This window comes from Eubalaena glacialis, chromosome 14, assembly GCF_028564815.1.
Source record: "Eubalaena glacialis isolate mEubGla1 chromosome 14, mEubGla1.1.hap2.+ XY, whole genome shotgun sequence".
NCBI lineage: Eukaryota > Metazoa > Chordata > Mammalia > Artiodactyla > Balaenidae > Eubalaena > Eubalaena glacialis.
Genome location: NC_083729.1, coordinates 62,962,144 through 62,987,191, shown reverse-complemented (window position 1 = coordinate 62,987,191; position 25,048 = coordinate 62,962,144). Strand labels below are relative to the sequence as shown.

Sequence of the window (25,048 nt, the reverse complement as noted above, 5' to 3'; positions counted from 1 at the left end):
ATCTGAGAAGGCTATATACTTATATGATTCCAACTATATGACATTCTGGACAAGGCAAAATTATGGAGACAGTAAAAAGATCAGGGTTGCCAGGATTTGGGAGGGGGATGGAGGGATGAATAAGTGGAAGACAGGGAATTTTTAGAACAGTGAAACTATTCTCTATGATATTGTAATGGTGGAATATGTCATTATACATATGTTAAAACCCATAGATTATATAACACAAAGAGTAAACTCTAATGTAAACTATGGACTTCAGTTACTAACAGTGTGTCAGTCAGTATTGGTTCATCAACTGTACCAAATGTTACCGCACTAATGCAAGATGTTATAATAAGGGAATCTGTGCATGAATTTCTGTGTGAAGGGTTATATGGGAACTCTGTACTTTCTGCTCAATTTATCTGTAAATGCAAAACTGCTCTAAAAAATAAAGTTTATTAAGTTAAAAAATACAAAGAAGCAAAAAATGAAGGAAAGACATGGAAATGATTATCATAAATGTCATGATAATGTTTTCCTGAGTGGAGAGGAAAGAAGTTGTTTTGGAGCTTCTGGCATGCTGGTGCTATTTAGTTTTGTTTGCCTGGTAAAATTGTACATATAGGTTATATTTATTATTTTCTTTATGTATACTATATTCACAATTTTAAAAAACGTGGTAAGGAGGAAAAGGAAGGAAGCAAGCCACAGAAGGATAGAAATCAAAGATAAACATTGCTTTCTTGGAAATTTATGACTACCATAATAGAGAAATTTAATTCAAAGATTAAATAGATAAAACTGCATATCATTCTGTGATCAAGAAGACAAAATCAAATATATATCCCAAAATATAGAGTGAAGGCACAAAGAGATGGAAAATGTGAATGGAAAGTTAAGGAACATGGATAATTGATGTAGAGTTTTGGTTGTATCTAATAGGGATTTAAAAGAAAGTACAATCACAAAGCAGGGGACTGAAGTAATTAAATAAAAGAGGGAAATTTCTCTGCATTAAAGAAAGACTAGATTATTACAGTTGAAAGGATGCATTTTTTTTGGTCAGGCAGGGTAAATTAGGGCAGACAGTTTTCTCGCATCTGAAATTGTGTATTTTAGTTTGAGTGCAAAAGAAAAGCATTTCCAAACACATGAGGGTTCAAAGTTTACTTTTCACCCATCCTGTCTTACTGGTGTTTTACCAAAAATGAAAAAGAAATTCTAAATACAAGATGGGATGGGAGTAAATAAATGTGTGCAAAAATGAGAGTAAAACTCATAGATAAATTTAAATAACTGATTGTTTGATTATTTGTAAAGTTTATACTATTAAGAATCCCTAAAAGAGGAGAGGCTTAATGTTTAAAACATTTTTTAGATGAAAACCCCAGATTATTTCAAATAAACAGTGGGCAGGGCTTCCCTGTTGGTGCAGTGGTTGAGAATCCGCCTGCCAATGCAGGGGACACGGGTTCGAGCCCTGGTCTGGGAAGATCCCACGTGCTGCGGAGCAGCTGGGCCCGTGAGCCACAACTACTGAGCCTGCGCGTCTGGAGCCTGTGCTCTGCAACAAGAGAGGCCACGATAGTGAGAGGCCCACGCACCGCGATGAAGAGTGGCCCCTGCTCGCAGCAGCTAGAGAAAGCCTTCGCACAGAAACGAAGACCCAACACAGCCAAAAATAAATAAATAAATTTATTAAAAAAACAAAAAAAAAAACAGTGGGCAGAAAGTATATAACTTATTAATAACCAGTATAAGGTAATTTGAAAAAACTGATCCAATGAAAAACAGGAAAGGAAACAAAAAAGAAAGAAGAAATCATTGAAAATAGAAAGCTTAAAATAAGATGGCTAGAATAGGTCCAAATATGTAAGTATTCATGAGAAATGCCAGAGTTGGAAAGTATTATAGTTTGGTTACTAAGAGAGATTCACACATTAAGATTACACAGAAAGATTGAAAATAAAGAATGGGGAGCAAAAAGGACAATATTCTTCAAGAAAATTGGATTGAAGTTAAAGACCATGGGAGAAGAGAGGAACATTTGTTTTGATATTATTTTTAACCCACCAAAAAGACAATAACCCATTTACTGGGGACAAGCAAGCATCAGTATGTATATAAACAAAAACTGTTAAGTAGTAGGAAGAGAAACCGAGGGACCACACCATTGTGGGAGAATTCAACACTCCTCCTTCAGGAACTGAGCAATTAAGTAGAGGGCAAGTAATCAAACTATAATTAAGAGAATTTGAATATCAAAATCACTGAAAAATAGTGCCATATACATCTTTGTAGCTTGCCCACAGAAGGTATCATCTATGTCATTTCAGTTTTCAAATTTGAGATTATACATGGACTTTATTTGTAATTTGTATTTTCCTCTGTATTTATGTTTGTTTTTGTATTTGTATTTGTAATTTGTATTTTTGTATTTGTATTTGTATTTTCCTCTGTATTTGTATTTGTATTTTTGTATTTGTATTTGTAATTTGTATTTTCCTCTGTATTTATGTTTGTTTTTGTATTCTTTGTATAGTTTTGTTTTCTCTTTGTTGTTTAATTGGACTTACCTGTGATTTGTCTATTTTATTGATTTTATGTTTAACTTGAGCTTTTGGTTTCATTGATCAAATCTTTCATGTCTTCTCTATGTCATTAATGTCTGCTTTTTATTTTATCAGTTTTGTTTTCTCACTTATTTATGGTTTATTTTGGCTTTTTTGGCCTAGCTTCATGAGTTGAGTGCTTAGTTTATTTTAAATCTTTTATGTTTTCTAATGTTCACATGTAAAGATGTAATTTGTTTTTAAAATGGCGTTAGCTGCATTCCATAGGTTTTGATATGAACTATTTCATTGCTGTTCATTTTAAAATACTCTGCAATATCAATTTTGATTTCTTCTTTAACCAAACAGTTATTTAGAAGTGTGTTTTTAAATTTCCAAGTGTTAAAAATGTAGATCATGGATTATTGGAGTCTTTACTCACTCTTCCCTGGCTGAATCTGGTGTTACTTTAAACCAGGAAGGTTTTCCAGAGAGCCTTTACCAGGTGCAGCATTAAGCAGTTGAGTAAATCAAAATTTACTTTTATTTTTAATAAACGTGTTTTTCCCCATTGTCTTTTATTTCCTTTAGTCTTACTGCTCTGATCCAAACCTCGTGTTAGATTTGAAGAACCTCATTGTGCTTTTTGCTGACACACTTCAGGTTTGTGGTTTATGTTTACACAGACTTATCTAGATGAGTGTTTCATCAGCTCTAAATCATTTCATTATCTATCTAAGCTTGAGTAAGTAACTTTTAGTTTTTAGTTGTGTTTCTTCTTTTCCTAGAGCTAGATCTTTTTATCTCTTTGTAGCATTTCCTGGTCATCACCTTGACCGTTTATGTTCTCATAAATTGTTCTCATCCCCCTTTTTTTCTCAAGGCAAATCAATTAATTGAACTCACTACCTTAGTTCTTCAAAATGTCCTTAATTCAGATATAATGTCTGAGTGATTTTGGAGTTTCTTAACTACTATTTTAAATAATGAACCACATATTATATCCAATAGAATAGCATTAGAAGTGGGTGAGATTGGTAGCATTCTCATTTTCTCTCCCTATTCCTGAAGGTTGCTAAGAGTTACAGAAGGAGTTGTAGGGAAAAGTTAGCTGACATTTATACCCAGTATATATTAATTTTAATGTTCATCTTTTAATTTTTTTCTGACTGGCTTATATTGGTATATATCTTTTAATTCTTGAGAATGAACACTAGATATTAGGAGGGAATGCAAGATTTTTCTTATCATGGTTTTATTTAAATTGTTGGCCAAAGAACAAAAATATCTTTCAGTGCCTAATCTCTCATGTTGCTTAAAAAAATCACCTTATGAAATGAAGCTATTTTCTTATTTTGTTTCAGGTGTATGGTTTTCCTGTAAATCAGCTTTTTGACATGCTGTTAGAAATCAGAGATCAATATAGTGAAACTTTGCTAAAGAAGTGGTCAGGTATTTTCAGGTGAGAAATTGTCTATAGTTGTGTGTGTGTGTGTGTGTGTGTGCGCGTGCGCGTGTGTGCATGCATATGTGTACACACGTCTTTATACATAAAGTTTTTCAGATGTAATAAGCAACAAGTATATGTGGCTTATTTTTTCTAGCTCTGATCCCAGTTATGATTAAGAATTCAAGTAAAGTGTAGTGGTGTCCCAAATAAAGTTCCCGAGATATCCAGTCTCAGTATATTAGTACCTACTATGTGAGGAGTCCCCAGATCCCATTTTGGCTTTTTTGTTTCCTTGAATGAGTGTCATATACCTTGGTTCATACCAACCAGATCACCTTGTGTCTTCTTAATCTGCTCTTTGATTTTCTCTTTGAGGATCATGCCCAGTCTATGTCTCACTTGTAAGGTAGTGGCTTTTGAGCCCTTTCGAGTAATTTAGTTTTTTTGGAACTTTTTGAAGACTCACTCATGTGATTCCTCATCTTCTTTCTTCTCTTATACCCAGAGAAGAGATCTATTACAATCCAGTATTTGAAGCATATTATTTAAATAGTTACTGCAACATGCATACAACAATAAGAAAATTATTGTATTACACCTCCACTTACAAATGTTTCTTTGCACTGTTTTCCTGGCACACAACTCATGTCAGCTCACTTGTTTCTTCTCCTTTTGAACCTTTACTCCTTAAAGTGATCTTTCTGCTTACTGTAAGACCTCTTCCCCAGATCAGCTTACTCTACTTTCAGGTTCTTATAGGTTTAAGATATTACATTGTCCCTTTAATCTTACTCTTCACATTTTATGAACATGTCTCTGATAATCATGTAGTGCAACTCATTTATATATTAATATAAACATTTGTGTTTCTAAAAGCCCAGTTTATTAATGATACAGTTTTATTTAGAGGAGGATTATCTCTTGAAAATTAGTAACATGATATATCCATGGTTTTAAGAGCATCTGATCTGATGCCTTCAGTAAATTTCTTTTTTGATTTTGGTAGTATGGTCTCTGCTTTTAGAGAACCCCCAGTCCAGTTAAGGAGGCAGAACCTATGGATGAAGAAAAAGTCATTCTTAACATAGAGCAGTAGATGAAGTAAATGAACATAATTTGGATTTATTATAGAACTTGCTTTTCCTCATCTGCCAGTTTTGAAAGTTAGATCTAGTACAGAATTAAAGAACATAATCAAAAATGTCTTATTTTTTAAAAAAAGCAAATAAAACCTCTTTGCCTTCTCCAGAGCTCACATCCTTTTATTATTTACTTCTCACTTGCCTTAAGGCTTCAACATGTTGCCTTAAAATTTTCTCTCTGACCTGTAAATCTCAAATACTGTGAGGTCATGTTTATAATTGTGTTCCATTTGTTTTAGAATGTAATTTTCCTTCTGTCTTTTTTTTTTTTTTTTTTTTTTTAAAGATGTCCTTACCTGAGACCAAATAGCTGTATTGTAAAAGGAATAGATTAGGGACTGGGAAACGTTTATTTTGGGTTGTGGTGGATATACAGCTCTTGGAGCTCACCTGAAAATTATTTGTGATCACTATAGTGATTAACTAACCCTTCTTTCCTTTTTCCCTCCTCCCTTCCTTTCTTCTTTTATTTTCTTTATAGAAACATACTTGATTCTGACAACTACAGTCCTATACCAGTAACAAGTGAAGAGATATATAAAAAGGTGGTAGGACAATTCCCATTCCAAGATACAGAGCTGGAAAAGGTAAGGAACACTTTAAAATAAACTTCTCTGATTTGGCATCCCCTTAAAGCTTTCTTTGTATCAGTCTCATTAAAGGCATAACTTCTAACTCAACGGGTTAGAAATCTAAAACACCTTCAAAGGATGATTTTTGGGCTTAGAAGGGCTTAGAAGAACAGAAGTTCCTGTTTGGGGAATCAGTAAATGGCTTTGGGGTATTGTCACCTCTGAAGTGTTTGGGGGATTTCTGGAAGTGTTCCATTTTGGCTTACACTTCCAAATACTTGCTTTTATTATACTTTTAGGACATTTTATCCCCAAAACATACAGTAGAATTTACCATGCTACATAACTGTATTGGTTTTGACAGGGCATTGAGTCATGTATGTACTACTACAATAATGATACAGAACGGTTCCATGATTCCAAAAAATTCCCTCATGCTACACCTTCTTAATCAGTTCCTCCTCTAACCCCCAGCCTTTGCCAACCACCAGTCTTGTTGCTATCCATCACTTTTGCCTTTTCTAGAATGCCTTATTAATGGAATCATATAGTATGTAACCTTTTGAGACTGGCTTCTTTCACTGAACATAATGCTTTTGAGATTCATCTAAGTTGTTGCATGTGTCAATAACTCATTACTTTTTATTGCTGAATATGTATCACAATTTATTTATCAGGTTTTGGAGGACATTTGAATTATTGTTTATTTAATTTAATCTTATTCTTTTTGGTATCAGAGAACTTTCACAAATATTTTTTTTTAATTTGAGGTTGTTAAGCAGGCAGTTCACAGTGTGGAAGAAAATTTCTTTTGCATTTTAATTAATTTATAAGTATTTTCAATGTATGTTGGTTTGTGACTTGGCTTTCATTAATTCTTGCTTACAGCAACCATTTCCAAAAAAGTTTCCATTCTCTGAATTTGTGCCAAAAGTTTACAACCAAATTAAAGAATTTATCTACGCCTGTCTGAAGTTTTCAGAAGATCTTCATCTAAGGTATAGTATGAAACAATGGAAATACAACAGATAGTGAGATTATGGCTCCATATACATAAATATTCTGGAATACTTTTGATGTTCCCTTAGCTCTTATTTTGAAAGTCTTAATATTAGCCCTTTACAGTGTGGCACTGCTATATTTATATGGTCATGGTGAAAGAGAAAGTTGGAAACTCTTGAATAATTTCTTTTTGTTTATATTATTTACTTTATTCTCTGCTATTTTCTTTACAGATTTGCACTTCAACACTTTCTATCTAGTGAGAATTCACTAGAAAAGAGTAGTATAATATACTAGTTTTTACATTCTGTTTGATGAAATTTTAAGGCCCATAGGGGAGTAGCATGTAAAATTCTTTGGAAATACCATTCTTTCCAAATATTCTCTGGACTTGTTAAAGGAATTCATATCTCCTTTAAGTTTAATTATTTCACTAACGTATATTGAGCCTATTTATATACCAGATGCATCCTGCTTTTTGGGGGTGCAGAATTAACAGACACAGTTTTTTGCCCTTAGATATCATCAGTATTTACTGAGGATAATAGACATGAAAATAGACAGTTAAAATATACCATGGTGAGTGTTGTAATATGTATAGTGTGCTTGCAAAACACTGAGAAGAACACTTAATTCATCTTAAAGAATTTGAGGGACAATGATTGGCTTTTTATATAAGTGTTTTTTTTTTTTTTTTAAACCTTTGGGTTTATTTATTTATTTATGGCTGTGTTGGGTCTTCGTTTCTTTGCGAGGGCTTTCTCTAGTTGTGGCAAGCGGGGGCCACTCTTCATAGCGGTGCGCGGGCCTCTCACTGTCGCGGCCTCTCTTGTTGCAGAGCACAGGCTCCAGACGCGCAGGCTCAGTAATTGTGGCTCACGGGCCTAGTTACTCCGCGGCATGTGGGATCTTCCCAGACCAGGGCTCGAACCCGTGTCCCCTGCATTGGCAGGCAGATTCTCAACCACTGCGCCACCAGGGAAGCCCAATGATTGGCTTTTTAAAGGAGCCTCCTCCTCTCAATGAGTATCACCGTTCACCCATATTGGAAATCTGAGAATCATTTTCAACTCCTATTTTCTATTAATAACTATTTTTCTTAAAAATAAAGTTTCAGATATTGGTCTAAATTTTTATAAACCCTTCATGAATATGTTATGACATCTATAAAACTCAAAATAATACTTATCTATGAGGTACTAGGGAGCATACTCCATTGTTACAGAGGAGGAATGTGAGGCAAAGAGAGATTAAGTAACTTCATGAAGGTCACACAGGGAGTAAGTATTCAAGCCAGGATTCAAATCCAATCAGCATCAGCATCAACAAAATAATTACTGCCATGTTTATAAACCTTTTTCTTTGGCAGTCATATTATGAAGTATTTTACATGCATTATCTCAGGTATTTATAATATTTCTTTGAGATAAGCACTAATTATTACCATTTAACAAATGAGGGCAGTACTCATTTGTAAATGAGCCTCTATAAATCTAATTGAGGACAAAATTACATCGATTTCTTTTTTTCAGTTTTTTTTTTTTTCTTTAAAGTTTTCTCTTCCCAGTATGGCTGGTTTAATTCTTGTTGTAGTCATATTTGTCTTGGACTATTTAAGTAGTCTCCTAATTGTTCTTTTACCTCTAACTTTACTTTCCCAACCATCTGTCCTTTCGTTTTCCTTATTCTATTCTGTATGTCCCCTAGAGTAAGTTTTCTAAAATCAAATCTTATCATTTAACTTTATTCTTCTCACCTTTGCAGGGATTTCTCACAGCATACAGGATAAAGTTCTCACGGCATACTCTAGCCTGACATATTTGTCTATCTGCCTCCTCCCCCATTCCTTGACCTAGTCCCCTGTACCTTTTCCAGATTCATATCTCAGGGTAATTTCCCTGCCACCCCATGCTTCAGTCATACCAGCCTATTTGCTATTTTCTGATCATAACATGCTATTTTTTATCTCTCTTAATTTGTTCATGACTTTCTCTCTACTTGAAATTATTTCTTCTCTTCTGAAGCTCGTGACTCACTTCTAACCATCCTTCAAGATTCAATTTAAATATCATGTGCTGAATGAAGCTTTTTGACCACTTCCACCCCTAATGGAGTTGATCTGCTGACTCCTTTGTGCTACTTCGGTAATCTCTGAATACTGTCATTATAGCTCATCTTAGATTTTATTGCTCTATTGTATCTATGCGTTTCTGTGTGTGCTAGGCTATAAGCTCCTTTGTTTATTTATTTCTTTTATTCATCATGCATTGTGAGTAATCTATTATTTGTGAGATGGTGCTTGGTAGTAAGGACATTAAGATGCTGAAAATCCATGTCTTCGAAGAGTACCTACTGTAATTGAGGAACTGTGCAATTATTTTTAAGTGCTGGGATGAAAATATACAGGAACAAAATAAGAACCAAGTCAGAGGCAAATTGAGGATGTAAGAAAAGGCCTCTTGAAGGGTAGAAACATTTTAAGTTTTGTTCAGCACAATATCCTCTGCACCCAGCTTAGTAAATTTTAAAGGAAGGAAGGGAGGGAGGGAGGAAGGGAGGAAGGAAGGAAGGAAGAAACAGGAAAGAAAGAAGGAAGTGAGTGGAATGTATGGTATGCCACGCAACTCTGAAAATAGACAATTGGAAAACAGTTTTGGTAACTTGCTTGATAGCCATTCTTACTAAGTAAAAAAATGAAACACGGGGTTTGTGTAATTAATTAGTTCTTTTCTCTGAAAATGAGATTGATTTCATAGAAATGTTCTTTTGGAAATGAGATTATCTTTGGAAATTATAAACCAAAACTTTTTTACCCTTCAATGACCACCATCAAATTACTTAGTACCAGAGAATGGTCTCTAAGGTACTTTTTGGTACGTTACTGTATGTAAATTATTACAAGTTCATTGCATAATGACTTTTTCTATCCTTTTTTGGAGGAAAGGTAATATGGTAAAGGGATAATCTAAGTAAATTGTTCAGAAGTCTTTTTACTGCTTAAATATATTAAGTTTTTGCCTGAAAACTCCTTTGATATGTTTAACATTGACAGTTTAAAAGAAATATTCAGTTTGGCGGGGGTTGGTTTACAGCTGCCTTTTACTCTTCAATTGCTGTTTATCTTATTTCCTGAGCTACATTTACATTATAACCTGGAGTGACAGAAATCACTTTGGCAATCATAACTGTCATTGTGGGGAGATTATAATATGAGGTGTAAGACATAATATGAATAAAAACAGTTAGTTTTCTTAAACACAAGGCTCTCAAAACAAGAAAAACTGCTGTATTGAGATTCTTATGGGGACTTCCCTGGTGGTGCAGTGGTTAAGAATCCGCCTGCCAACGCGGGGCCACGGGTTCGAGCCCTGGTCTGGGAAGATCCCACATGCCGTGGAGCAGCTAAGCCCATGTGCCACAACTACTGAGCCTGTGCTCTAGAGCGCGCGAGCCACAACTACTGAGCCCACATGCCACAACTACTGAAGCCCACGTGCCTAGAACCCGTGCTCCACAACAAGAGAAGCCACTGCAATGAGAAGCCCACGCATCGCAACGAAGGATAGCCCCCGCTCGCCACAAATAGAGAAAGCCCACGCACAGCAACAAAGACCCAACGCAGCCAAAAATAAATAAATAAATTTATAAGAAAAAGAGAGATTCTTATGAAGCTTTAAGCATAATTATTCTCTTAAATCAAACTTTAATTTTTTTTCCTAGCAAGAATTTTGTCTTTTACGTTGAACAGAGGATACTGAGAAAGATTACAGATATTGAATACATATGTAATTGTATGAATTCTGAGGACACAAACTTTATTTGAAAGTTTATTTTAAAAACAGCAAATAAATGGCATTTCTATGGTAAAATAGTGTTCTATCATTTGCACTTGACTTAAAAAATAGAATACACATATGTATATGCACACACAGATCTTTTTTTTAAGTTATAAAATTAGATCTCTGTAAAGGACTTGAGAGATATAGAATAGCACATAGAAGAAAAATGTAAATGACCCAAAAGTCTACCACATTAATAACCACCCTTTCTATATGAGAATTTCTTTCTTTTTTCTTTTTTTTTTCAGTCTTTCTTCCTTGTGAATACATGCACAGCACTTTTTTTTTTTTTTAAAGCTAATTGCTATGAGATACTTCTACTTATGTCTACAGTATAGAAAGCTGGAAAGAGTATTGCTTCTTCCCAAACAAAACAGATAAACTACAAAATGAAAACTTTTCTGGAACCCATTAGAGAGCTGAAGTTATGGAGTGACCAAATACCTGGAAATCCAAGTTGAGACTAGCCCCTCTCAGGAGAGAGTGACAGGATTCCCTGACTCCCTCATTTGTGGCAGAGCAAAGAAGAAAGGCATAGCTATCACACAGGTGAGAAAGAGGAAATCAACTAAAGACTTAATGGATCGGTAACATCTTAGTTGGAGCTAAGATCCAGGAGGAATTTAACTCACTCATATGTCCTTTTCCATGGACCTCCACTGAGTGCTCATGAGAAAGACTGGGAGCTGGGTAAGAGATCAGAGAAAGCCATCAATGATGTTACAGGCATAGAGGATGGGATCCACCACTGTTTTGAGAAAGGCATGAAGCCCCACCCCACCCCCTAGTTTGGACCCTTCACTCATGTAGACCAAAAACTTTGTGACACTGGGGGATGGTCAGCAAACTCTGTCTTTCTGCAGAACACAGGTAAAGACCCATTGGTAAAACCGTAGAGAAGGTAAAAGAAAAAAAGCCTTTCAACCCTTGGGAGAAGGAGAGAAAATAGTCCTGGGCTCAGGATCTTATACCAGTACCATTAGAGGTCTTCTAATACTGGGAGAGGGCAGAAAATTTCTGCACTAGACCCACCACATATACAAGGCAGAGTTTGGCTGCCACTGGAAGGAAGGGCAAGGATGTTGAGCAAGCTCCATCCCTTAGCATCAGGACACATGACCAGTCTAAAACTGCAGCTGGCCAGGACAGCAGAGTAAGTCCTTTGATCTCCACTAATAGTCCAGTAAGAACTAAGTAACAAGTGGCAGCAATCTACCACTAGGTGATGGGCAAGAATGTAGGGAAAGAGAGATCAATTCTGTATTGTAGGCATGTAGGTATAGCTGAAAAATGTGGATGATGCAGAAACTTTTTGAAAAACCTTCTAGGACCCCAGTAATCACACATAGGCCTATGCTATCATTAGAAAAATTTGAAATCTGTGAAGCACTGAAGGTAATCATAGCAACAATAGAACCCAAACCCAGTTCAACTACTTATACTAATGGCCCAACAGAAGGAGAGAGATATAGGAGCACCTCAATATGTGAGGTAAATGCTAACAACCATAAAAGAAGAAATTGACAGTAACACAATAGTAGTGGGGGACTTCAACACCACACTTACATCAATGGACAGATCATCCAGACAGAAAATCAATAGGGAAACAGGTCTTAAGTGACACATTAGATGGACTTAATTGATATTTATAGAGCATTCCATCTGAAAGCAGCAGAATACACATTCTTTTTAAGTACACATGGAAAATTCTCCAGAATAGACCACGTGCTGGGTCATAAAGCAAGCCTTGTGAAATTTAAGAAAATTGAAATCATATCAAGCATATTCTCTGACCATAATGTTATGAGATTAGAAATCAACTACAAGAAAAAAAAAACTGTAAAAAACACAAACACATGAAGCCTAAACAATATGCTACTGAGTAGCCAGTGGATCACTGGAAAAATCAAAGAGGAAATCAAAAAATACCTAGAGACAAATGAAAATGTAAACAAGACAATCCAAAACCTATGGGATGCAGCAAAAGCAGTTCTAAGAGGTAAGTTCATAGCAATACTGTCTTACCTCATAAAACAAGACAAATCCCAAATAAACAACCTGATCTTAGATCTAAAGCAACTACAGAAAGAAGAACAAACAAAACTCAAAGTTAGCAGAAGGAAAGAAATCATAAAGATCAGAGCATAAATAAATGAAATAGAAATGAAGGAAACAATAGAAAAGATCAATGAAACTAAAAGCCAGTTCTTTCAAAAGATAAATAAAATTGATAAACCTTTAGCCAGACTCATCAGGAAAAAAAGGGAGAGGGCTGAAATCAATAAATAAGAAATGAAATCAATAAATTAGAAATGAAAAAAGGAGAAGTTACAACTGCCACCACTGAAATACAAAGGATCATAAGAGACTACTACAGTCAACTGTATGCCAACAAAACGGACAACCTAGAAGAAATAGACAAACTCTTAGAAAGGCACAGTCTCCCAAAACTGAACCAGGAAGAAATAGAAAACAAGAACAGACCAACCAAGCAATGAAATTGAAACTGTGATTAAAAAACTCCTGACAAACAAAAGTCCAGGACCGGATGGCTTCAGAGGAGAATTCTATCAATCATTGAGAGAAGAGTTAACATCTGTCCTTCTGAAACTGTTTCAGAAAATTGCAGAGGAAGGAACACTTCCAAGCTCATTCTATGAGTCCACCGTCACCCTGATACCAAAACCAGACAAAAACAGCACCAAAAAGAAGAGAAAATTACAGGCCAATATCATTGATGAACATAGATGCAAAAATCCTGAACAAAATACTAGCAGTCCAAGTCCAACAATACATTAAAAGACTCATACGGCATGATCAAGTGGGACTTATCCCAGGGATGCCAGGATTTCTCAATATCCACATATCAATCAATGTGATATAGCACATTAACAAATTGAAGAATAAAACCCATGTGATCATCTCAATAGATGCAGAAAAAGCTTTTGACAAAATTCATCACCCATTTATGATAAAAACTTTCCAGAAAGTGGAGATAGAGGGAACCTACCTCAACATAATAAAGGACATATATGACAAACCCACAGCTAACATCGTACTCAATGGTGAAAAACGGAAAGCATTTCTTCTAAGATCAGGAACAAGACAAGGATGTCTACTCTCACCACTTTTATTCAACATAGTTTTGGAAGTCTTAGCCACAGCAATCAGAGAAGAAAAAGAAAAGAATCCAAATTGGAAAAGAAGTAAAACTGTCACTATTTGCAGATGACATGTTACTATACATACAGAATCCTAAAGATGCTACCAGAAAACTACTAGAGCTCATCAGTGAATTCGGTAAAGTTGCAGGATACAAAATTAACAGACATAAGTCTGTTGCATTTCTATACGTTAACAATGAAATATCAGAAAGAGAAATTAAGGAAACAATGCCATTTACCATCGCATCGGAAAGAATAAAATACCTAGGAATAAACCTACGTAAGGAGGCAAAAGACCTGTATTCCAAAAACTATAATATGCTGATGAAAGAAATAGAAGATGACACAAACAGCTGGAAAGATATACCATGTTCTTGGATTAGAAGAATCAATATTATCCAAATGACTATACTATCCAAGGTAATCTCCATATTCAATGCAATCCCTATCAAATTACCTATGGCATTTTTCGCAGATCTAGAACAAAAAATTCTTAAAATTTGTATGGAAACACAAAAGACCCTGAATAGCCAAAACGACCTTGAGAAAGAAAAGTGGAGCTGGAGGAATGAGGCCCCCTGACTTTAGACTATACTATAAAGCTACAGTAATCGAATCAGTATGGTACTGGCACAAAGGCAGACTTATAGATCAGTGGAACAGGATAGAAATCCCAGAAATAAACCCACACACCTATGGCCAATTAATCTACGACAGAGGTGGCAAGATTATACAATGGAGGAAAGACAGTCTCTTCAACAAATGGTGCTGGGAAAACTGGACAGCTACATGTAAAAAAAAATAAAATTAGAATATTCTTTAATACCATGCACAAAAATAAACTCAAAATGGATAAAAGACCTAAATGTAAGACTGGATACTATAAAACCCTTAGAGGAAAACGTAGGCAGAATACTCTTTGACATAAATCACAGCAATATCTTTGGATTCACCTCCTAGAGTAATGAAAATAACAAAAATAAACAAATGGGACCTAATTAAACTTAAAGGCTTTTGCATAGCAAATAAACCATAAACAAAACGAAAAGACAACCCACAGAATGGGAGAAAATATTTGCAAATGATGCAACCAACATAGGATTAATTTCCAAAATATACAAACAGTTCATGCAGCTCAATACCAAAAAAACAACCCCATGAAAAAATGGGCAGAAGATCTAAATAGACATTTCTCCAAAGAAGACGTACAAAGAAGACATACAGATGGCCGAAAAGCAGATGAAAAGATGCTTAACATAGCTAATTATTAGAGAAATGCAAATCAAATCTACAAGGAGATATCACCTCACACTGGTTAGAAAGACCATCATCAAAAAGTCTACAAACAACAAATGCTAGAGAGGGTGTGGAGAAAAGGGAACCCTCCTACATTGTTGGTGGGAATGTACATTGATACAGCCATTGTGGAGAACAGTATGGAGGTTCCTAAAAAAACTGAAAATAGAACTACCATATGACCCAGCAATCCCACTCCTGGGCATATATCCGGAGAAAACCATACTTCGAAAAGGTTCATATACCCCACTGTTCATTGCAGCACTATTTACAGTAGCCAAGACATAGTAGCAACCTAAATGTTCATCTACAGAGGTGTGGATAGAGAAGATGTGGTACATATGGAATATTACTCAGCCATAAAAAAATAATGAAATAATGCTGTTTGCAGCAACATGGATGGACCTAGAGATTATGAAGTCAGACAGAGAAAGGCAAATATCATATGATATCATTTGTATGTGGAATCTAAAAAACTATTCAAATGAACTTATTTACAAAACAGAAAAAGACTCACAGGCTTAAAAAACAAAGTTATGGTTACCAAAGGGGGAAGGTGGGGGCAGGAGGGAGAAATTAGGCGGTTGGGATTAACATATACACACTACTATATATAAAATAGATAATCAATAAGGACCTACTGTATAGCACAGGGAACTCTAGTCAATACTGTGTAATAACCTATAAGGTAAAAGAATCCGGAAAAGAATAGATACACATATATGTATAACTAAATCACTTTGCTGTACACCTGAAACTAACACAACATTGTAAATCAAGTATATTACAATAAAAAATAAAAAATAAAGTAAGAATGATGTTGCCCTGGTGGGCCCCCAACCCCCCCTTCATGTGTGTTAACAATGGAGCTTCTATTATCAAACTTCGGCTTCATCCTGTGCACACACGTGGTTGCGGCTCGGACCACACTCCAGCCCCTTTAGGGTATCTCTGCGCAGCCTACCCCAGTCCTCTTCCTGGGTCTCTCTGTTAAATCTGGATATTCAACACCCAGGCATCACACACACCTGCTGGTGTGTGCACATCTCTTTTGGGGAGTGCAGGGAGGTGGCTAGGACCACCTGTCATGGTCTCTCTATGTTCTCCCTGCTGCCAGCTGGCTGCTACACTCTTCTCTGAGCCTATGCCATGCCCTTTCTGTTCCTGCTGATCTCCCAGCTGGTGAAGGGGGTGCCCCAGGTGAGGAAACCTTTCCCATTTTACAGCTTCCTTCCAGAGATGCACATTCCTTTTCTCCCTTTCCTCCTACCCTGTTACGTTATGTGGTCATCTTTCTTGTAGTTTTGATTGCAAAAGGTCTTTTGCCAGAGTTCAGCAGATATTCTGTGAGAATTGTTCCACATGTCAATGTATTTTTGATGTATTTATGGGAGGAGGTGAGCTCTACATCCTTTTATTCCACCATCTTGATCTCCTCTCCCAATCATATATGATTTTTATTCTTCAGTTTGTTAATGTGGTATATCACGCTGAGTAATTTGCAGATGTTGAGGTATCCTTGCATCCCTGGGGTAAATATCACTTGATGATGGAGTATGATTGTTTTAATATATTATTGAATTCAGTTTGCTAATATTTTGGTGAATATTTTTGGATCTGTGTTCATCAGTGAAATTAGCCTGTAATTTTGTGGAGGTTTTTTTGTGTCTTTGTCTTGTTTCAGTATCGGGGTTACGCTGTCCTCATAGAATGATTTCAGAAGTGTTTCTTCCTTTTCAATTTTTTTAACTAGTTAGAGAAGGATAGGTGTTAATTCTTTTAAAATGTTTGTTAGAGTTTATCTGTGAAGCCATCTGGTTCTGCACTTTTGTTTGTAGGGGGCTTTCTTTAAATTATTGATTCAGTTTCTTTATTTGTAATCAGTCTGTTCATACTTCTATTTATTCTTGATTCACTCTTGGGAGATTGTACATTTCTAGGAATCTGTCCATTTCATGCAAGTTGTTCATTTTATTGCTGTGTAAGTTTTTGTAGTAGTCTCTTATGACCCTTTTAATTTCTGTGGTGTTGGTTGTAAGATTCCCTCTTTCATTTCTGATTTTATTTATTTGTGCCTTCTCACCTTTTAGTCTAATGAATCTGGCTGATGGTGTATTGATTTTGTCTTTTCAAAGGAGCAACTCTTAAGTTTTATTGATTGTTTTTTAGTGTCTATTTTATTTATTTCTGCTCTAATCTTTATTATTTCTTTCCTTCTGCTTACTTTGGGTTTTATTTATTCATCTTTTTCTGGTTTCTTTAGGTGTAAGGTTAGGTTGCTTATTTGAAATTTTTCTTATTTCATGAGATAGGCTTTCATTGCTATAAACTTCCCTCTTAGAACTGCTTTTACTGCATCCAATAGATTTTCGATTGTTTTGGTTTTGTTTCTTTTTGTTTCTAGGCATTTTTTTTAAACATCTTTATTGAAGTATAATTGCTTTACAATGGTGTGTTAGTTTCTGCTTTATAACAAAGTGAATCAGTTATACATATACATATGTTCCCATATTTCTTCCCTCTTGCATCTCCCTCCCTCCCACCCTCCCCATCCCACCCCTCTAGGTGGTCACAAAGCACCGAGCTGATCTCCCTGTGATATGCGGCTGCTTCCCACTAGCTATCTATTGTACATTTGGTAGTGTATATATGTCCATGACACTCTCTCACCCTGTCACATCTCACCCCTCCCCCTCCCCATATCCTCAAGTCCATTCTCTAGTAGGTCTGTGTCTTTATTCCCATCTTGCCACTAGGTTCTTCATGGCCTTTTTTTTTTTTCCCTTAGATTCCATATATATTTGTTAGCATACTGTATTTGTTTTTCTCTTTCTGACTTACTTCACTCTGTATGACAGACTCTAACTCCATCCACCTCATTACAAATACCTCCATTTCATTTCTTTTTATGGCTGAGTAATATTCCATTATATATATGTGCCACATCTTCTTTATCCATCCATCCAATGATGGACACTTAGGTTGCTTCCATGTCCTGGCTATTGTAAATAGAGCTGCAATGAACATTTTGGTACATGACTCTTTTTGAACTATGGTTTTCTCAGGGTATATGCCCAGTAGTGGGATTGCTGGGTCGTATGGTAGTTCTATTTGTAGTTTTTTAAGGAACCTCCATACTGTTCTCCATAGTGGCTGTATCAATTTACATTCCCACCAACAGTGCAAGAGGGTTCCCTTTCCTCCACACCCTCTCCAGCATTTATTGTTTCTAGATTTTTTGATGATGGCCATTCTGACCGGTGTGAGATGATATCTCATTGTAGTTTTCATTTGCATTTCTCTAATGATTAATGATGTTGAGCATTCTTTCATGTGTCTGTTGGCAATCTGTATATCTTCTTTGGAGAAATGTCTATTTAGGTCTTCTGCCCATTTTTGGATTGGGTTGTTTGTTTTTTTGTTATTGAGCTGCATGAGCTGCTTGTAAATCTTGGAGATTAATCCTTTGTCAGTTGCTTCATTTGCAAATATTTTCTCCCATTCTGAGGGTTCTCTTTTGGTCTTGTTTATGGTTTCCTTTGCTGTGCAAAAGCTTTTAAGTTTCATTAGGTCCCATTTGTTTATTTGTGTTTTTATTTCCATTTCTCTAGGAGCTGGGTCAAAAAGAATCTTGCTGTGATTTATGTCATAGAGTGTTCTGCCTATGTTTTCCTCTAAGAGTTTGATAGTGTCTTGCCTTACACTTAGGTCTTTAATCCATTTTGAGTTTATTTTTGTGTATGGTGTCAGGGAGTGTTCTAATTTCATACTTTTACATGTATCTGTCCAATTTTCCCAGCACCACTTATTGAAGAGGCTGTCTTTTCTCCACTGTATATGCTTGCCTCCTTTATCAAAGATAAGGTGACCATATGTGCGTGGGTTTATCTCTGGGCTTTCTATCCTGTTCCATTGATCTATATTTCTGTTTTTGTGCCAGTACCAAAATGTCTTGATTACTGTAGCTTTGTAATATAGTCTGAAGTCAGGAAGCCTGATTCCTCCAGCTCCATTTTTCGTTCTCAAGATTGCTTTGGCTATTCGGGGTCTTTCGTGTTTCCATACAAATTGTGAAATTTTTTGTTTTAGTTCTGTGAAAAATGCCAGTGGTAGTTTGATAGGGATTGCATTGAATCTGTAGATTGCTTTGGGTAGTAGAGTCATTTTCACAATGTTGATTCTTCCAATCCAAGAACATGGTATATCTCTTCATCTATTTGTATCATCTTTAATTTCTTTCATCAGTGTCTTATAATTTTCTGCATACAGGTCTTTTGTCTCCTTAGGTAGGTTTATTCCTAGATATTTTATTCTTTTTGTTGCAATGGTAAACGGGAGTGTTTTCTTAATTTCACTTTCAGATTTTTCGTCATTAGTGTATAGAAATGCAAGAGATTTCTGTGCATTAATTTTGTATCCTGCTACTTTACCAAATTCATTGATTAGCTCTAGTAGTTTTCTGGTAGCATCTTTAGGATTCTCTATGTATAGTATCATGTCATCTGCAAACAGTGACAGCTTTACTTCTTCTTTTCTGATTTGGATTCCTTTTATTTCTTTTTCTTCTCTGATTGCTGTGGCTAACACTTCCAAAACTATGTTGAATAATAGTGGTGAGAGTGGGCAACCTTGTCTTGTTCCTGATCTTAGTGGAAATGGTTTCAGTTTTTCACCATTGAGGATAATGTTGGCTGTGGGTTTGTCATATATGGCCTTTATTATGTTGAGGAAAGTTCCCTCTATGCCTACTTTCTGCAGGGCTTTTATCATAAATGGGTGTTGAATTTTGTCGAAAGCTTTCTCTGCATCTATTGAGATGATCATATGGTTTTTCTCCTTCAATTTGTTAATATGGTGTATCATGTTGATTGATTTGCATATATTGAAGAATCCTTGCATTCCTGGTGTAAACCCCACTTGATCATGGTGTATGATCATTTTAATGTGCTGTTAGATTCTGTTTGCTAGTATTTTGTCGAGATTTTTGCATCTATGTTCATCAGTGATATTGGCCTGTAGTTTTCTTTCTTTGTGACATCTTTGTCTGGTTTTGGTATCAGGGTGATGGTGGCCTCGTAGAATGAGTTGGGGAGTGTTCCTCCCTCTGCAATATTTTGGAAGCGTTTGAGAAGGATAGGTGTTAGCTCTTCTCTAAATGTTTGATAGAATTCGCCTGTGAAGCCATCTGGTCCTGGGCTTTTGTTTGTTGGAAGATTTTTAATCACAGTTTCAATTTCAGTGCTTGTGATTGGTCTGTTCATATTTTCCATTTCTTCCTGGTTCAGTCTCGGCAGGTTGTGGATTTCTAACAATCTGTCCATTTCTTCCAGGTTGTCCATTTTATTGGCATAGAGTTGTTTGTAGTAATCTCTCATGATCGTTTGTATTTCTGCAGTGTCCGTGGTTGCTTCTCCTTTTTCATTTCTAACTCTATTGATTTGAGTCTTCTCCCTTTTTCTCTTGATGAGTCTGGGTAATGGTTTATCAATTTTCTTTATCTTCTCAAAGAACCAGCTTTTAGTTTCATTGATTTTTGCTATTGTTTCCTTCATTTCTTTTTCATTTATTTCTGATCTGATTTTTATGATTTCTTTCCTTCTGCTAGCTTTGGGGTTTTTTTGTTCTTCTTTCTCTAATTGCTTCAGGTGCAAGGTTAGGTTGTTTATTCGAGATGTTTCCTGTTTCTTGAGGTAGGCTTGTATTGCTATAAACTTCCCTCTTAGCACTGCTTTTGCTGCGTCCCATAGGTTTTGGGTCGTCGTGTCTCCATTGTCATTTGTTTCTAGGTATTTTTTGATTTCCCCTTTGATTTCTTCAGTGATCACTTCGTTATTAAGTAGTGTATTGTGTAGCCTCCATGTGTTTGTATTTTTTACAGATCTTTTCCTGTAATTGATATCTAGTCTCATAGCATTGTGGTCGGAAAAGATACTTGATACGATTTCAATTTTCTTAAATTTACCAAGGCTTGATTTGTGGCCCAAGATATGATCTATCCTGGAGAATGTTCCATGAGCACTTGAGAAAAATGTGTATTCTGTTGTTTTTAGGTGGAATGTCCTATAAATATCAATTAAGTCCATCTTGTTTAATGTATCATTTAAAGCTTGTGTTTCCTTACTTATTTTCATTTTGGATGATCTGTCCATTGGTGAAAGTGGGGTGTTAAAGTCCCCTACTATGATTGTGTTGCTGTCGATTTCCCCTTTTATGGCTGTTAGTATTTGCCTTATGTATTGAGGTGCTCCTATGTTGGGTGCATAAATATTTACAATTGTTATATCTTCTTCTTGGATTGATCCTTTGATCATGATGTAGTGTCCTTCTTTGTCTCTTGTAATAGTCTTTATTTTAAAGTCTATTTTGTCTGATATGAGAATTGCTACTCCAGCTTTCTTTTGATTTCCATTTGCATGGAATATCCTTTTCCATCCCCTCACTTTCAGTCTGTATGTGTCCCTAGGTCTGAAGTGGGTCTCTTGTAGACAGCATATATATGGGTCTTGTTTTTGCATCCATTCAGCCAGTCTGTGTCTTTTGGTGGGAGCATTTAATCCATTTACATTTAAGGTAATTATCGATATGTATGTTCCTATTCCCATTTTCTTAAATGTTTTGGGTTTGTTATTGTAGGTGTTTTCCTTCTCTTGTGTTTCTTGCCTAGAGAAGTTCCTTTAGCATTTGTTGTAAAGCTGGTTTGGTGGTGCTGAACTCTCTCAGCTTTTGCTTGTCTGTAAAGGTTTTAATTTCTCCATCAAATCTGAATGAGATCCTTGCTGGGTAGAGTAATCTTGGTTGTAGGTTTTTCTCCTTCATCACTTTAAGTATATCCTGCCACTCCCTTCTGGCTTGCAGAGTTTCTGCTGAAAGATCAGCTGTTAACCTTATGGGGATTCCCTTGTGTGTTATTTGTTGTTTTTCCCTTGCTGCTTTTAATATGTTTTCTTTATATTTAATTTTTGACAGTTTGATTAATATGTGTCTTGGCGTGTTTCTCCTTGGATTTATCCTGTATGGGACTCTCTGTGCTTCCAGGACTTGATTAACTATTTCCTTTCCCATATTAGGGAAGTTTTCAACTATAATCTCTTCAAATATTTTCTCAGTCCCTTTCTTTTTCTCTTCTTCTTCTGGGACCCCTATAATTCGAATGTTGGTGCGTTTAATGTTGTCCCAGAGGTCTCTGAGACTGTCCTCAGTTCTTTTCATTCTTTTTTCTTTATTCTGCTCTGCAGTAGTTATTTCCACTCTTTTATCTTCCAGGTCACTTATCCATTCTTCTGCCTCGGTTATTCTGCTATTGATCCCATCTAGAGTATTTTTAATTTCATTTATTGTGTTTTTCATCGTTGCTTGGTTCCTCTTTAGTTCTTCTACGTCCTTGTTAAATGTTTCTTTCATTTTGTCTATTCTATTTCCAAGATTTTGGATCATCCTTACTATCATTATTCTGAATTCTTTTTCAGGTAAACTACCTATTTCCTCTTCATTTGTTAGGTCTGGTGTGTTTTAACCCTGCTCCTTCATCTGCTGTGTTTTTCTGTCTTCTCATTTTGCTTATCTTACTGTGTTTGGGGTCTCCTTTTCACAGGCTGCAGGTTCGTAGTTCCCGTTGTTTTCGGTATCTGTCCCCAGTGGCTAAGGTTGGTTCAGTGGGTTGTGTAGGCTTCCTGGTGGAGGGAACTAGTGCCTGTGTTCTGGTGGATGAGACTGGATCTTGTCTTTCTGGTGGGCATGTCCACATCTGGTGGTGTATTTTGGGGTGTCTGTGGCCTTATTATGATTTTAGGCAGCCTCTCTGCTAATGGCTGAGGCTGTGTTCCTGTTTTGCTAGTTGTTTGGCATAGGGTGTCCAGCACTGTAGCTTGCTGGTCGTTGAGTGAAGCTGGGTCTTAATGTTGAGATGGAGATCTCTGAGAGATTTTCGCCATTTGGTATTACGTGGAGCTGGGAGGTCTCTTGTGGACCAGTGTCCTGAAGTTGGCTCTCCCACCTCAGAGGCACAGCCCTGCTGCCTGGCTGGAGCACCAAGAGCCTTTCATCCACACGGCTCAGAGTAAAAGGGAGAAAAAATAGAAAGAAAGAAAGAGGATAAAATATAGTGAAGTAAAATAAAGCTATTATAAAACAAAGCTATAGAGACAAAATCTCACCCAGAAGAATATACATATACACTCACAGAAAAAGGAAAAGGGAAAAAATTTATATATCCTGCTCCCAAAGTCCACCTGCTGAATTTGGGATGATTCGTTGTCTATTCAGGTATTCAACAGATGTAGGCACATCAAGTTGTTTGTGGAGTTTTAATCCGCTGCTTCTGAGGCTGCTGGGAGAGATTTCCCTTTCTCTTCTTTGTTTGCACAGCTCCCGGGGTTCAGCTTTGGATTTAGACCCGCCTCTGCGTGTAGGTTGACTGAGGGCGTCTGTTTCCCGCCCAGACAGGACGGGGTTAAAGGAGCAGCTGCTTCGGGGGCTCTGGCTCACTCAGGCTGGGGGGAGGGAAGGATACGGATGTGGGGTGAGCCTGCGGCGGCAGAGGCCAGTGTGACGTTGCACCAGCCCGAGGTGCGCCGTGTGTTCTCCTGGGGAAGTTGTCCCCGGATCATGGGAGCCTGGCCGTGGCGGGCTGCACTGGCTCCCGGGAGAGGCGGTGTGGAGACTGACCTGTGCTCGCACACAGGCTTTTTGGTGGCGGCAGCAGCAGCCTTAGCGTCTCATGCCCGTCTCTGGGGTCCGCGCTGATCGCCGCGGCTCGCGCCCGTCTCTGGAGTTCGTTTAGGCGGCGCTCTGAATCCCCTCTCCTCGCGCACCATGAAACAAAGAGGCAAGAAATAGTCTCTTGCCTCTTCGGCAGCTGCAGACTTTTTCCCGGACTCCCTCCCGGCTAGCTGTGGTGCACTAACCCCTTCAGGCTATGTTCATGCCGCCAACCCCAGTCCTCTCCCTGCGATCGGACCGAAGCCCGAGCCTCAGCTCCCAGCCCCCGCCCGCCCTGGCAGGGGAGCAGACAAGCCTCTCGGGCTGGTGAGTGCTGGTCGGCGCCGAGCCTCTGTGCGGGAATCTCTCCGCTTTGCCCTCTGCACCCCTGTGGCTGCGCTCTCCTCCGTGGCTCCGAGGCTTCCCCCCCCTGCCACCCGCAGTCTCCGCCCGCGAAGGGGCTTCGTAGTGTGTGGAAACCTTTCCTCCTTCACGGCTCCCTCCCACTGGTGCAGGTCCCATCCCTATTCTTTTGTCTCTGTTATTTCTTTTTTCTTTTGCCCTACCCAAGTACGTGGGGAGTTTCTTGCCTTTTGGGAGGTCTGACGTTTTCTGCCAGCGTTCAGTGGGTGTTCTGTTGGAGCAGTTCCACGTGTAGATGTATTTCTAATGTAGCTATGGGAAGGAAGGTGATCTCCGCGTCTTACTCTTCCGCCATCTTGCCAAGTCCTCTCTAGGCATTTTTTGATTTGTTTCCTCATTTCTTTTTTTTTTTTTTAATAAATTTATTTATTGATTTATTTTTGGCTATGTTGGGTCTTCGTTTCTGTGCGAGGGCTTTCTCCAGTTGCGGTGAGTGGGGGCCACTCCTCATCGCGGCGCGCGGGCCTCTCACTGTCGCGGCCTCTCCCGTTGCGGAGCACAGGCTCCAGACGCACAGGCTCAGCAGTTGTGGCTCACGGGCCTAGTTGCTCCGCGGCATGTGGGATCTTCCCAGACCGGGGCTCGAACCCGTGTCCCCTGCATTGGCAGGCAGATTCCTAACCACTGCGCCACCAGGGAAGCCCTCTTTCCTCATTTCTTCAGTGATCCATTGAATTTTTAGTAGCATATGGTTTAGTCTCTAGGTGTTTGTGTTCTTTTGCAGTTTTTTTTCTTGTACTTGATTTCTAGTCTCATACCATTGTTATCAGAAAAGATTCGTTTTTTTAATATAAATTTATTTATTTATTTTTGGCTGTGTTGGGTCTTCGTTTCTGTGCGAGGGCTCTCTCTAGTTGCGGCGAGCGGGGACCGCTCTTCATCGCGGTGCGCGGGCCTCTCACTATTGCGGCCTCTCTTGTTGCGGA

The 25,048-nt window shown here is 37.5% G+C and overlaps 1 protein-coding gene across 4 annotated transcripts in view; it reads left to right on the top strand.

Moving 5' to 3' along the window:
• Positions 1–25,048, top strand: part of EXOC6B (exocyst complex component 6B) — a 732,384-nt gene that overhangs the window by 370,140 nt on the left and 337,196 nt on the right. For all 4 annotated transcript variants that reach the window (XM_061168666.1, XM_061168665.1, XM_061168667.1 and 1 more), the window contains 4 exons: positions 3,129–3,200; positions 3,902–3,999; positions 5,611–5,716; positions 6,590–6,699. In XM_061168666.1, coding sequence (XP_061024649.1) covers positions 3,129–3,200; positions 3,902–3,999; positions 5,611–5,716; positions 6,590–6,699 — 386 coding nt within the window. The remainder of the gene's footprint in view (positions 1–3,128; positions 3,201–3,901; positions 4,000–5,610; positions 5,717–6,589; positions 6,700–25,048) is intronic.